At 40.2% G+C, this 14,014-nt stretch overlaps 1 protein-coding gene across 1 annotated transcript; it reads left to right on the plus strand.

Moving 5' to 3' along the window:
- The first annotated feature begins 485 nt into the window (after positions 1 to 485).
- Positions 486 to 13,786, plus strand: mterf4 (mitochondrial transcription termination factor 4). Its single transcript, XM_084333653.1, has 4 exons — positions 486 to 524; positions 1,339 to 1,789; positions 8,011 to 8,195; positions 12,659 to 13,786. The coding sequence occupies exons 1-4, from the start codon at positions 498 to 500 to the stop codon at positions 13,055 to 13,057; spliced, it is 1,062 nt and encodes a 353-aa protein (XP_084189779.1). The 5' UTR covers positions 486 to 497; the 3' UTR covers positions 13,058 to 13,786.
- Positions 13,787 to 14,014: the final 228 nt, after the last annotated feature.

Here is a 14,014-nt window from a genome sequence, read left to right on the forward strand (position 1 = left end):
TGTACATTGGGAGGCAGGGTTCGGACATTTACAGGGGCCAGTTACATTGCAATCCGGCCATTACTTGTGATACACACACACAGACTGAAGCGATCACATAACCGCTAATAATACTATCATGTTGTGCAATTTTCTATAACAGTTCAAGCAAATTTATATACTCTCTTTTTTAGACTCTTTTTGTATCACAAACAGTACTGTATTTGTAAATCTGGTATGTCATAAATGTAGCAGTACTGTCTGTATGTCATGTATGTCATATATATGTTATGATTAATTGAAAATGGGGGACCCTGATGTAAACAAGACGAAAGTCTTTCTGCATCCCCTTAACAGTTGTGTGTATTGAGCCGTACTCAGGCGTACTGTATTGTACCAATTCTGCAATCTGTTAAATAAAGTTTTCAATCAATCAGTCAATCCCCAATTATTGTTGCAGACCGGAACGCATGTGTGTAGCTCCGGTTGACGGGGAACTATTTGAAAGCCGGACAGTCATGAACGCTCAGCTAGCTGGTCATCAGGTGAATAACTTCTAGTTACAATATTTAATAAGGAATGAAGGATGTTATTAAGGAATGTTGTGTTAGTTTGAAGCTATTTGTGTCTGTGCTTGTAGTCGCATTTTATGTAATTGTTCAATAACGTTAGCTACTTGTAAAATGTGGAGACGTTTGTTGTTGACATTAGCTGTAACGTCAGCTAGCAGGCAAATGGTTTGGCTTGATTGATTGAACATGTTATCAACAGATTGCAGAATGGGTACAGTACAGTACGGCTCAATACACACAATTGTTAAGGGGATGCAGACCAGAGAAAGACTTTCGTCTTGTTTACATCAGGGTCCCCCATTTTCAATTCATCCGGACATTTATGACATGAATTATTTCATGAATTGAAAATGGGGGACCCTGATGTAAACAAGACAAACGTCTTTCTCTGGTCTGCATCCCCTTAACAATTGTGTGTATTGAGCCGTACTGTATTGTACCCATTCTGCAATCTGTTAATAAAAGTTCATTCATTCATTCATTCACATACATGACATACAGATAAACAGTATTGTTACATCCAGACACTTATGATATACAAATACAGTACTGTTTAAGAGACAGAGTTTCTAAAAGAGAGTATACATTTGAGGGGGAAGAAACTACATGGGGGGGGGGGGGGGGGGGGGTTGGACATTTACAGGGGCCAGTTTCGAATTGCAGCTTCCCGTAGGTGCTCTTTGAGAGCGGTTTTGAACAGGGGAGCACTTTGAGTGTCTAGAAAAGCGCTATATAAATGTAATGAATTATTATTCATTATTATGTCCAACGCTTATCTATTTGATAGGTCCTTCGGTGGGCCCTAAGGAATGCCGCTTCCCCTGTGTTGAACACGACGGCTCTCTGGAGATGCCATGTCCCACGACGACCCCTCTCCACCTCCTCCCGACTCCTCTGTTCCCCCTCCGGCCAGCCCAGCACCGCACGGGCTCCGCAACACAACAGCGACGCATCTCCGTCTCCCAGGCAGCCGCTCGCCAAGCTGTCGCTACAGTCGTTACTGGACATGGGATTCACAGACACTCAGGCGGACCACGTTAATGAAACTGTAGCCCAGGCCAGAGGGGGGCGTGCCGCCGGGGAGCGTGCCCTCTCGACGCTCACGGCTCTCGTCGTCCTGGGCTTGAATCCCGCCAGTGTGCTGAAGGTGCTGGAGAAATGTCCAGAGCTCTACCTCGTGAAGGGCTCCCAGATTCAGCAGCGCGTAGGAAACCTGCGCAAACTAGGGCTGGTCGAAGGTGAGGTCACGGTTTGTTTACACGTGAACATGATGATCTATGACGTCTAATGACTGACTCCCCTGTGAGATCTCTAGGGTTAGGGTTACACTGGCTGACGGCCATCGACTACAGAGCCCAACATAGTGATTTATTTACATTTTTTTGAACAAATGTTTTTTATTTTCCCTTTTTTAACATAAAACTAGACAAACAATACAGTAACAGTAAACATGTATGATAAATCACAGGACAATGACAGAAATAATAATAACAATAATGACAGTCCAGTAATTAAATCAAAATAAATGTAGATTAAAAGACATGAATGAATGAATGAATGAAAACTTTATTTAACAGATTGCAGAATGGGTACAATACAGTACGGCTCAATACATACAATTGTTAAGGGGATGCAGACCTGAGAAAGACGTTTGTCTTGTTTCCATCAGGGTCCCCCATTTTCAATTCATATAGACATATATGACATACATGACATACAGATAGTCAGTACTGCTACATCTATACATTTATGACATACCAGATTTGCAAATACAGTACTGTTTGTGATACAGAAGGAGTCAAGAAAAGGGAGTATATACATTTGACGTAGAAACTGTACATTGGAGGTTGGGTGGGGGGGGTTGGGTACATTGGGATATTGACAACCATACTGGGTAATTTACATTGGAGGTGGTTGGGGGGGGGGGGGGGGGGGGCGGGGGGCACACTGTATAAACAAGTAACACTGTACATTGAGGGGGGGGGGAGGAGACACTGTACAAACAAACACAATTGTACATTGAACTATTGACAAAACCATACTAGGTAAATGACTGTACATTGGAGGGGGTTGGAATGATTGGGTTAGGATATTTACAGGGGCCAGTGTTGAATTGCAGTCTCCCGTAGGTGTCCCTTGAGAGAGGTTTTGAAAGTGGGTAGTGATCCACATTCCTTTACAGCTTTGGGTAGGGCGTTCCACATTGATGTGGCATAATTGCGAAACGTGTTTAGTCCCTTATTTGAGCCGAATCTGGGTTTGACATGATTTGTGGAGCTCCCTCTGGTGTTGTGATCGTGGTATTCACTGACCTTTGGGAAGTATTTTGACATGTACATGGGTACCTTGGTCGTGTAGTGTATCTTGTAGACCAGGCCCATTGCAAGTTGTTGTACTCTGTCGTCTACTCTAAGCCATCCTAGGTTGTCGAAGTGGGCAGGGGTGAGGTGGGTTCTAGGAGTAAGGTCAAGCAGTAGTCTGACCAGTTTGTTTTGAGATGTTTGTAATTTTGTTTTTAGCGCCTTTGAGGTGCTTTGGTACCATGAGGTGCAAGCATAGTCGTAGTACCCCTGAATGAGTGCTCCTGCCAGAGTCTTCAGGGTGTTCTTGTTTACCAGAGAGGAGATCCGGTACAAGAATCGAGTTCGTTGGTTGACTTTTTTTATTACATTGGATGCCATTTTGTCACAGGAGAGATTAGCCTCTAGGATGGACCCCAGGTAGGTAATTTCATCTTTCCTTGTGACAATATTGTCACCCACTGTAACTGAGAAGCCGTCGGTCTTGCTGAGTTTGTTATTTGAACCGAAGAGAATGGACTCTGTTTTGCCCATGTGTAATGATAGTTTGTTATCAGCGAGCCATATGCAGATTCTGCCTAGTTCCGAGCTGAGGGTTTTTTCAACCTGTAACTTGTTCTTGTCAGAGACCAGCAGGGCTGAGTCGTCCGCAAACAGGAACAAGTTGCAGTCACAAGCTGACGACATGTCATTTGCATAAATTAGGAACAGTAGCGGTCCTAGTATGCTTCCTTGTGGAACACCACAGCTCACTGTGAGGGGGGGGGATAGGGTACCGTTTACCTCCACCATCTGTTCCCTCCCCTCAAGGTAGGATTGCATCCAGCTCACTGATAGACTATCAAAACCAATTGCTTTTAGCTTGTCAATCAGAATGGAGTGATTGACCGTGTCAAAGGCCTTTTGTAGGTCCAGCATGACCATGCCGCAGTATTTGCCTGCGTCCACCTCTTGTTTGATGTGGTCATTCAAATAGAGAAGGCATGTGTCAGTGGAGTGGGATGTTCTGAAGCCAGATTGGAATTCGTAGATTAGATTTTTTTCCGCTAGGTACTTTTCGACCTGTTCGTAGACTATTTTTTCCATGACTTTCGAGATGGAGGTGAGAATAGAAACAGGGCGGTAGTTGCCTGGGTCTAATTTGCTGCCCTTTTTGTGCAGAGGGGTCACCCTCGCAATTTTGAAGTCCTTGGGGACGTGTCCCTGTTTTATGGAGAGGTTTATTATGTGTGTGATGATTGGTGTGATGGCGGCTGCTGAGTCTCTGAGGAATTTGGAGGGGATGTTGTCATGGCCAGTGGCCTTGTTAGGTTGGAGGGCGCTCAGTTTATTGAGTACCTCATCTGTTGTTACCATTTCCAGCTTGAAGTCGTCCTTATAAAAATTATAAATACAATACAATACAATACATGTGCTCTTATTGATTATTTTTTTTGGCCGGAATTCAGCGACTTCAAATAATCAATTAGGCCTAAATTCTTTCTTGTTTATGTAACACTAGCCATAAAAGATTCATTAAATAAAAATAATGAAGTTGTTCCCGATCACAACTTTTTTTTTTCTTTTTTTTGGGGAGGGAGCAACACAACAATAATAGCTTTATAGGTTAGGCCTACAACTCTGATTTCAATTTGACATCCAAAGAGTTCGATTAACACAATCTCACTCAAGATTTTGCTGTGCAAAAAACAAATTATGCAACAGGGTTGTGACTCAAAACAACTTAACCAGGTCATTTGAACTGTCTGGTGTTTGTAAGCGTTCCACTCTCGCTGACATACTGTGTGGTCATCATCAAGATGCATCATGTTACAGCTGGACCACAAGTCAGTTGTAGGGGCCAAATATTCCATCATCCAGCATTGCTGAAAAGTTTGATTAAATGTCGTTGTACAACTTTGGGACTGCGGTCTTCGAGAATAGTTTCTGACCTGGCAGCGCGTACGGTTTGTCAATAATTGTTACAACATGGCCTTAAAAACAGTGTTGCTTTATATTGCACATAATCTCACACACTTCCAATTAAATAGTGTGTATACCGTAATTATACATTTGTTGTTTAAATAATAATACCGTAATTCCTCTAATAGTAACCCCGGCTTGTATTTGTTTCAACTGTAGCGGATACCAGGCTTGTATTAGGAGGAGGCATGTATAAGAGAGAGGCCTATATTTCAAATTTTCAAACGGATCATAATGAATAAATCAACATTTTGTGTCAGTTTGAACCCAGTAAAATGTACTGGGTTCATTTATTGAAACCAAGTACTGTATGAAATACGGTAGTAAACAGGTGGTCAAATAAAGTAAAATAGTGCAATCACAATACTGGTATAATAATAATAACTTCGTTTTATACAATTCTGAGGTAGGCTTACTCTCTTGGTAAACATTAACACCATACCATTATATGGTATTTACTGCACAGCCAGGCCAGCATATAACAACAATAACAAAATATATTGCCTATGGTAAATCCGTTGAGGGAAATACCGTAATTCCTCTAATATACATGAAACCCGGCTTGTATTAGGAGGCCGGCTTATAATTGCTTAGCTCAACAGCGCACCCGGTCATTAATAGAGACCCGGTTTTTAATTGAATACCGGTTACTAGTTTAGTTTGACAGTTATTGAGAGTAAATGAGTTTGAATATGGCCACCAGTGAGAGTCTGGGACATTGAATCCTTCTGTTGTGTTAATTACAGGCACCATGAAATGATGTAGATGAAGAAATAGAAATACCTCGTCTAATAGCGACTGCTACCTTATTTTAGCAGTAGTTAACACAACAGCTGTAATTAACACAACACAAGGATTCAATGTCCCCATTGAATGGCCATATTCAAACTCATCGATATCCTGGTCCATGGCGATGTTTCAATGTGGATATTGTCATATGCCAATTCGGTAGACATTGCCCAACAACCCATAGAATTTTGTCCAGTTCATACAAGCATTTGACATTTTCCTGGCCTTTAATTCATGGTCATGGAAGAACATAAGAACCCAGTTAACATTCTGTTGCCAGTGTATTTTTTATTTCTTTTTTATCTACTTTTTCCTCCTCCTTTTTCTGTGATTTTTCTCCCCATCCCAATTTACCTCTCGTGCCAATTCTCCCTCCCCTGTCCTGATCGTTGCTCGCATGTGCCCCCCACTGGCCGGTTGTAGGGAGGATGGAAGCCTTGCATCACATGTCCCCTCCGATACACGAGGAGGCAGCCAGTCGCATCTTTTCACCTGCCAGCGCGGACTCTCATTTGGCGAGGAGTAACGTGTGGGAGGCTCACACTGCCCCCGCCATTTTCCTGACTTTGCTGTGCAGCCGCCCCAACCGACCTGTAGGAGTCGCTGTTCACAACGACCAGATTACCACCCATCGACTTCCCACCCGGTAACTGAGCCAATTGAGTTAGTATGACGGCCGGCCCAAGCCGGAGGCAACGCCGACAGCCGGATTCGAACCCGGTGTCTCTTGCGTTGGTGACGAGCGCAATGTTCGCTGCGCCACCCAGCCACCCTTGTTGCCAATGTATTTTACTTTGTTCGCTTGGTCAGAGTTCAAAATTGTTCAACTTTGACCTGCGACATGCATGATTCACTGATGCTCAACTAGCGTGGGAGCGGCTAAGAGGACTGCGCATTTGACATTTACAGTTTTGAAGGAGGGTAGGGCGTTCTACATTATTGTGGCATAATTGCGAAACGTGTTTAGTCCCTGACTATACTGAGGTTACAGACCCCCTTCACATTTTTCCACTAAGTGGCAGTAATGCAGAAAATGATTAACGAATCGTTCCAACTCCCACTGAATCTCAAATGAGGGAGGTGGCCTTTTCAAAATGTTCCTCTAATGTCACGGTAGCAGCTCACTCTATGCATCTCTACTCTCTCTAGTATACAGCATATGAGGGAACTTTGCTTGACCTAATCCTGGTGTGACCGAGCCTATTATTCACACCTTGTTTTGGCAAATGTTGAGAGACTAATTTTAGACCTCCTGTTCTGACTCTCGGGGTATAGCTGCGAGATGCGGCCCCCTGTGACTTTGCTCCTACTCCTTATAATACCCTGTTTTTCAGGTGTGTTTAGTTCGTCACATCTTTCATACAGTACAGCATAAAGCTTCTGTCTTCGCTCCTCGGCCTTGTTGCAGCAGCGATATCAATTAAATAAATGAAACGCCAATAAAACATCAGAAAAAAGGCGCAATAGAAATACTATTGAAAATAATGTCATCATAGCTCTAATTTACAATACACTCATTTACAATACTAATTTATAATAACCACATTGTTGGTGTAATGTGTGCAAAATGGCAATAGAACAGTGATAAGGTAGCTTAGGTAGCTCTAGACTACAACATAACCACCACGGGGCGCTCCAGTAGCACCATATAGCACGCTGAGTCGCCAAGCAGTCGCCCCGGGTTCGATTCCCCGACCCGGTGGCCATATGCCGCATGTCTTCCCCTCTTCTCCTCCCGTTTCACCCTCTCTCCTCTGTCGGTCCTGCTGCGTGGCCAAGAGGTCCTGCGTGGCCAGAAAAAACTGAAAATGCTATAAATAAAAGTAAAAAAAAAATTAAATAAACATAACAACCACAGCATGGGTGCAGTGTGTGCAAAGCAGTGGTGACACAAAACAATGGTACTTTTACTTACTTCTTAATAACTTTTTTTACTTACTTAATTTTTTACTTTATATACCGTACTTTTCGGACTATAAGCCGCGGCTTTTTTCCCCATTTTTCGACCCTGCGTCTTATATAACGGTGCGGCTTATATGTGACTCAACGTGACCAAACTCGAAAATGTAAACATCTAAATATTGCTTTTTTGACTGCATTGAAATGTTATTTATCTGTTCCCTTATTTGCTAAACTTAATACAACTTGTAAATGAGTTAATTCTTGTTATTTGTCCGACAGTATTGTGTCCCAATGCTAATTACATATGGTAATTAAACATTAAAACACCTGCGGCTTATAGTCCAGTGCGGCTTATATATGTACACATCATTCAATTTAGCTGCTGCGGCTTATAGTCAGGTGCGGCTTATAGTGCGAAAAGTACGGTATTCTATATATATATTCAATATTCTGTATTTTGTTTGTGACGTATAATAAACAAACTTGAACTTGAACCTTGATACCAGGCAGCCTCCAGAGAGTGGTGGTCCACCACCCGCACATCCTCACCGTCCCCCTGAAGAGGATCAGCGCCGTGGTCCAGTTCCTCCGGGAGAAGTGCGCGTTCACCACCCAGCAGATCACGGACATCCTGAGGGACGCCCCGGCCGTGGTGCAGGAGGACCTGGACCGGCTGGAGTACCAGTTCCAGGTGCGGTCACGTGGGAAAGATGGGCTGTTGTTTATTTTTTTTGTAATCACATTTTATTTATATATATATATTTTTTTTTATAATAATACATTTTATTTATATAGCGCTAGTACCTTTTAACACATTCCCGGCCATTGGGATCCGTCTAATCTCACTCTGAGGCCAGCTTCTCATAACAACGTTTCACTGTGCGTGAGGTTGTTTGTAGAGCTAAATCTATATTTTATATTATTGCTTTGTGTCCATTGTCATTGTCAATTGACAGTATAAACCTTCCCTTCAATATGCCATAAAGAAAAAAAAATTTCATCAATACGTTCCCATTTTATAGCGTCGTGAATATGAACGTTATATCGGATTGGTCTGGGGTAATTCCTGCAAAGCTAGTTATAGGGCGCTAAGCTAATAACGTTAAATCGATTGGCATTTCGGCCCTACACAATCTACAGGGGAAAATCTAAATGCATATGATCGGTATCATGGTCCACCATGAATGCATGAAAGGGGGAAGTCGTTTCTGATTATTGATTACCAATAACGGCATTCGTTATTTCAACAACATGCGCTGATCGGGGGGTTGGCTATGATAACAAGGCCCAATAAGACTGAAATTGACGTCAAATCGCTCTTACCTGTGGCCGGTTGGATTCCAAAAAGAATTTCCCAGTTATTGATCGCCATCTGGTAGATCGATATGTCCATTGGCTGATGCTATGTTCCTTTACTGCATACTGAATTCGGCGTCGCAATAAGTATTCCAGGCGATCGGTTGAAACGGTTAGTGACACCAGGTCTGAAACAAGCATTACTCCATTCTCGAAACAGCGCCACTACCAGGATCTGGCCGGTAATGCACTTTTCCGAATCCCAAAGGCATTTTCCAGCCAACATACAGCTCCGTGACATTGAGTAGGATATTAAAATGGAATAAAAGCAAAAACGAGTCAATAACGTATATATACGTTGTTGGTAGGGATGCTCGATATTGGCTTTTTTACCTATACCGATATTGTCCAACTCTTAATTTCCGATACCGATATCAACCGATACCGATATATGCAGGGTTCCCCCCCCCCCCCCCCCCCCAACAAACGGAATAATTTCAGGTAATTAACATTACATATCTCTTGTTGTGGAATTAACACAACATTATGCATACTTTTGACAATAAATAAAATCAGAATTTGTTCTTACTTGCTTGCCTGGGTAAATAAAGGTTATAGAAATGTAAAAAAAAAAAAATCTTTTTTTTAACAGATACCGATATTTTCCGATATCACATTTTTATGCCGATATCGGCCGATAATATCGGTAGGCCGATAATATCGGACATCCCTAGTTGTTGGCCCTTTAACACATTAACTGCCACGCTTATATCCATCAATGTATGATCACTGCCACCAGTCTAAGCCTATGGAGATGTTCACCTTCTTTGCAGGGCTATAACTTTTTAAATTGTATTGCTGAATTGACATTACTATGGCCCATTCAACATCGATTATCTGTCATTCAGGATGTGGGAACGTTATACTTTTTCATTCATAGATTCTTCCAAAAATACCGTCTAGAATATAAGTGTTTTTATCGTTTTTTGCAGTAATTCCTAGAACGTGAGTTATAGGCATAAACACATATATAGATTATCAACTGCCGTTTATTGCCGATACGCTATATTACAAATTTAAACTGTACATGATCCTAAACGTTATGACTCATCATGCGCGGATGAACGGGGGGGGGGGGGGTCGTTTATAATTCCGTGATCATCAGTAAATGCTTTATGTAGTATGGGTTGATTTATTGATCAGATGGTTTGTAAATAAAGAAATGTACAATCGCCTTGAAAATAACGTTACTGTCCTCTTACCGTTCACCGATGAGACTGGAGGAAAAAGATCCCACTTATTTGACGTCGATCGACTAGATCCATTTCCGGTTTGTATGGCGCAATAAACGCCCAAATCATATAGATTATTGAGTTATGGCAGCGATCCATATACACGGATGTGTGTCTAGAGTCCCGCAACAATATGTGACTGCCGGGCGGATTTCCCAGATGCACCGAGATCACCAGAGATCCATTTCCGGTTGTAACTCGCCCGATCATCCACCAGGCGGCGGTATTGAAGCGTTGCACTGTTGTGCAGAGTCCCACTGTCTCAGCAGAGGCTGGGTGGTGGAATTATGAATACTATGGCGAAAAAATGAAATATGATCTCAATAACGTCGTATGCCGTGCTTTGGCAGAATTCGCATGACCAGCAAACCCGTCATACGACGTTTATGGCGGTCAATGTGTTAATTGTAAACAACAGTGAAATAGTACCTTTTCATTGTAAACAACAGTGAAATAGTACCTTTTTAATGTAAACAACAGTGAAATAGTACCTTTTTAATGTAAACAACAGTGAAATAGTACCTTTTCATTGTAAACAACAGTGAAATAGTACCTTTTCAATGTAAACAACAGTGAAATAGTACCTTTTCATTGTAAACAACAGTGAAATAGTACCTTTTTAATGTAAACAACAGTGAAATAGTACCTTTTTAATGTAAACAACAGTGAAATAGTACCTTTTCATTGTAAACAACAGTGAAATAGTACCTTTTCAATGTAAACAACAGTGAAATAGTACCTTTTCATTGTAAACAACAGTGAAATAGTACCTTTTTAATGTAAACAACAGTGAAATAGTACCTTTTTAATGTAAACAACAGTGAAATAGTACCTTTTTAATGTAAACAACAGTGAAATAGTACATTTTCATTGTAAACAACAGTGAAATAGTACCTTTTCAATGTAAACAACAGTGAAATAGTACCTTTTCATTGTAAACAACAGTGAAATAGTACCTTTTTAATGTAAACAACAGTGGAATAGTACCTTTTCATTGTAAACAACAGTGAAATAGTACCCTTTCATTGTAAACAACAGTGAAATAGTACCTTTTCATTGTAAACAACAGTGAAATGGTACATTTTCATTGTAAACAACAGTGAAATAGTACCTTTTCAATGTAAACAACAGTGAAATAGTACCTTTTCATTGTAAAAAAACAGTGAAATAGTACCTTTTTAATGTAAACAACAGTGAAATAGTATCTTTTCATTGTAAACAACAGTGAAATAGTACCGTTTCATTGTAAACAACAGTGAAATAGTACCTTTTCATTGTAAACAACAGTGAAATAGTACCTTTTCATTGTAAACAACAGTGAAATAGTACCTTTTCATTGTAAACAACAGTGAAATGGTACATTTTCATTGTAAACAACAGTGAAATAGTACCTTTTCAATGTAAACAACAGTGAAATAGTACCTTTTCATTGTAAAAAAACAGTGAAATAGTACCTTTTTAATGTAAACAACAGTGAAATAGTACCTTTTTAATGTAAACAACAGTGAAATAGTACCCTTTCATTGTAAACAACAGTGAAATAGTACCTTTTCAATGTAAACAACAGTGAAATAGTACCTTTTCATTGTAAACAACAGTGAAATAGTACCTTTTTAATGTAAACAACAGTGAAATAGTACCTTTTTAATGTAAACAACAGTGAAATAGTACCTTTTTAATGTAAACAACAGTGAAATAGTACATTTTCATTGTAAACAACAGTGAAATAGTACCTTTTCAATGTAAACAACAGTGAAATAGTACCTTTTCATTGTAAACAACAGTGAAATAGTACCTTTTTAATGTAAACAACAGTGGAATAGTACCTTTTCATTGTAAACAACAGTGAAATAGTACCTTTTCATTGTAAACAACAGTGAAATAGTACCTTTTCATTGTAAACAACAGTGAAATGGTACATTTTCATTGTAAACAACAGTGAAATAGTACCTTTTCAATGTAAACAGTGAAATAGTACCTTTTCATTGTAAAAAAACAGTGAAATAGTACCTTTTTAATGTAAACAACAGTGAAATAGTATCTTTTCATTGTAAACAACAGTGAAATAGTACCGTTTCATTGTAAACAACAGTGAAATAGTACCTTTTCATTGTAAACAACAGTGAAATAGTACCTTTTCATTGTAAACAACAGTGAAATAGTACCTTTTCATTGTAAACAACAGTGAAATGGTACATTTTCATTGTAAACAACAGTGAAATAGTACCTTTTCAATGTAAACAACAGTGAAATAGTACCTTTTCATTGTAAAAAAACAGTGAAATAGTACCTTTTTAATGTAAACAACAGTGAAATAGTATCTTTTCATTGTAAACAACAGTGAAATAGTACCGTTTCATTGTAAACAACAGTGAAATAGTACCTTTTCATTGTAAACAACAGTGAAATAGTACCTTTTCATTGTAAACAACAGTGAAATAGTACCTTTTCAGGGAGCTTACATTTTAGTTCAGTGTAAATATATATAATAAATTGCTCTTGATAAGGGCACCAGCTGTGTGGAAATGGTTGTTTCTAACACGGGAACGCGTCTCTCTCTTCGCAGTACGTTTACTTCCGCATGGGCATCAAGCAGGCGGAGATGGTGAAGTCCAAGCTGTTCCGCTTCAGCCTGGACGAGGTGCGCTGCAGACACTGTTTCCTGGACCGCCGGGGGCTGTACCAGACGCCGGACAAGAAGGGCCAGACGCTCATCCTCAACCCCGCGCTCAGCCTGGTGCTCGGCGCCGACCGGCAGGCCTACCTGGCGGACATCGCCATGGCGACGGAGGAGGAGTACGACGTGTTTCAGAGGATGGTGGCGAGGGAGTGGCGGGAGGAGGACAAGGAACGGCAGAGGGGCGCGGGAGATGAGGATGATGAGGAGGAGGAGGAAGAGGAGGAGGAGGAGGAGGAAGAGAAGCTGTTGGACAAGCAGGCGTACATGAAGAGGAGAAAGAGATGATGATGATAATAATAATAATAATAAATTGTATTTGTATTGCACTTTTCGTTCACTAGGATCCCAAAGTGCTACAGGGTTAAAACATAGTTAAACAAATTTAAATAATTACTTTAATAATAAAATAAAATACAGAATAAAAATGGAACATACTTAAAAACATAGTATAAACAGAAAATGAAAGACAACCGCACAACAAAACATTTAATGACAAGGAAAAAAAGAAAAAGCTAGCAATCAAAGGCCTTTTGAAATAGATAGGTTTTCAGGCCTGCTTTAAACTGACTGAATCGAAAACGTTGTTCGTCATCTGTTTATAATTGGCAAATTCATTAAAACACAAGATGATGTTTTTCAACTGGTTGTTTGAGCTAATTATTGGAGAGTTGAACTTGTGTCACTAGTCGCTACTCTGTGGATTCTAACCTATGATGGACTGTTTATGTGGGAATATTATTTTCTCATTTCTGGCTTTAAAGACGTAACGCAGGTACAGTACTGTTGGGACGACCACCACAACCACTACTTCTGTCTACAGTACTACACTACACTACTCACCGGCTGCTCGGCAGCAGAAAGGAGAGCGAAAACCGTCGTTTTTTTGATTAATTGAAAACGGAGGACCCTTATGTAAACAAGACGAAAGTCTTTTTCTGGTCTTCATCCTCTTAGCAGTTGTTGTGTGTATTTAGCTGTACCGTATTGTAGCCATTCTGCAATCTGTTAATAAAGTTTTCAATCAATCATGTTCAAGTTTCAAGTTTCTTTATTAGTTGTCATAGTAAAATACAGAATACTTTTCCATGAAATTCTTTTTTCTGTATGAGCTCCTGAGTGTGCTAGATAAAAAGTATAAAATAGAAAAGTCAAAAGTACGTAAGCAAAAAGTGTTCAGTCAATCAATATAATACAATACAGAGTAAAATAAAGAGTAACAGTGAGGTACAATGCAGCAATGGG

This window comes from Notolepis coatsorum (genome assembly GCF_963971535.1).
Source record: "Notolepis coatsorum genome assembly, chromosome: 17".
In the NCBI taxonomy this organism is placed as follows: Eukaryota; Metazoa; Chordata; class Actinopteri; order Aulopiformes; family Paralepididae; genus Notolepis; species Notolepis coatsorum.

Excerpts from the sequence above, each read along its gene's own strand:
- mterf4 (XM_084333653.1), top strand. The coding sequence starts at position 498 with ATGAACGCTCAGCTAGCTGGTCATCAG. Across the intron at positions 525-1,338 it reads CTCAGCTAGCTGGTCATCAG|GTCCTTCGGTGGGCCCTAAG; the intron begins GTGAATAACTTC and ends TCTATTTGATAG. Across the intron at positions 8,196-12,658 it reads GGCTGGAGTACCAGTTCCAG|TACGTTTACTTCCGCATGGG; the intron begins GTGCGGTCACGT and ends CTCTCTTCGCAG.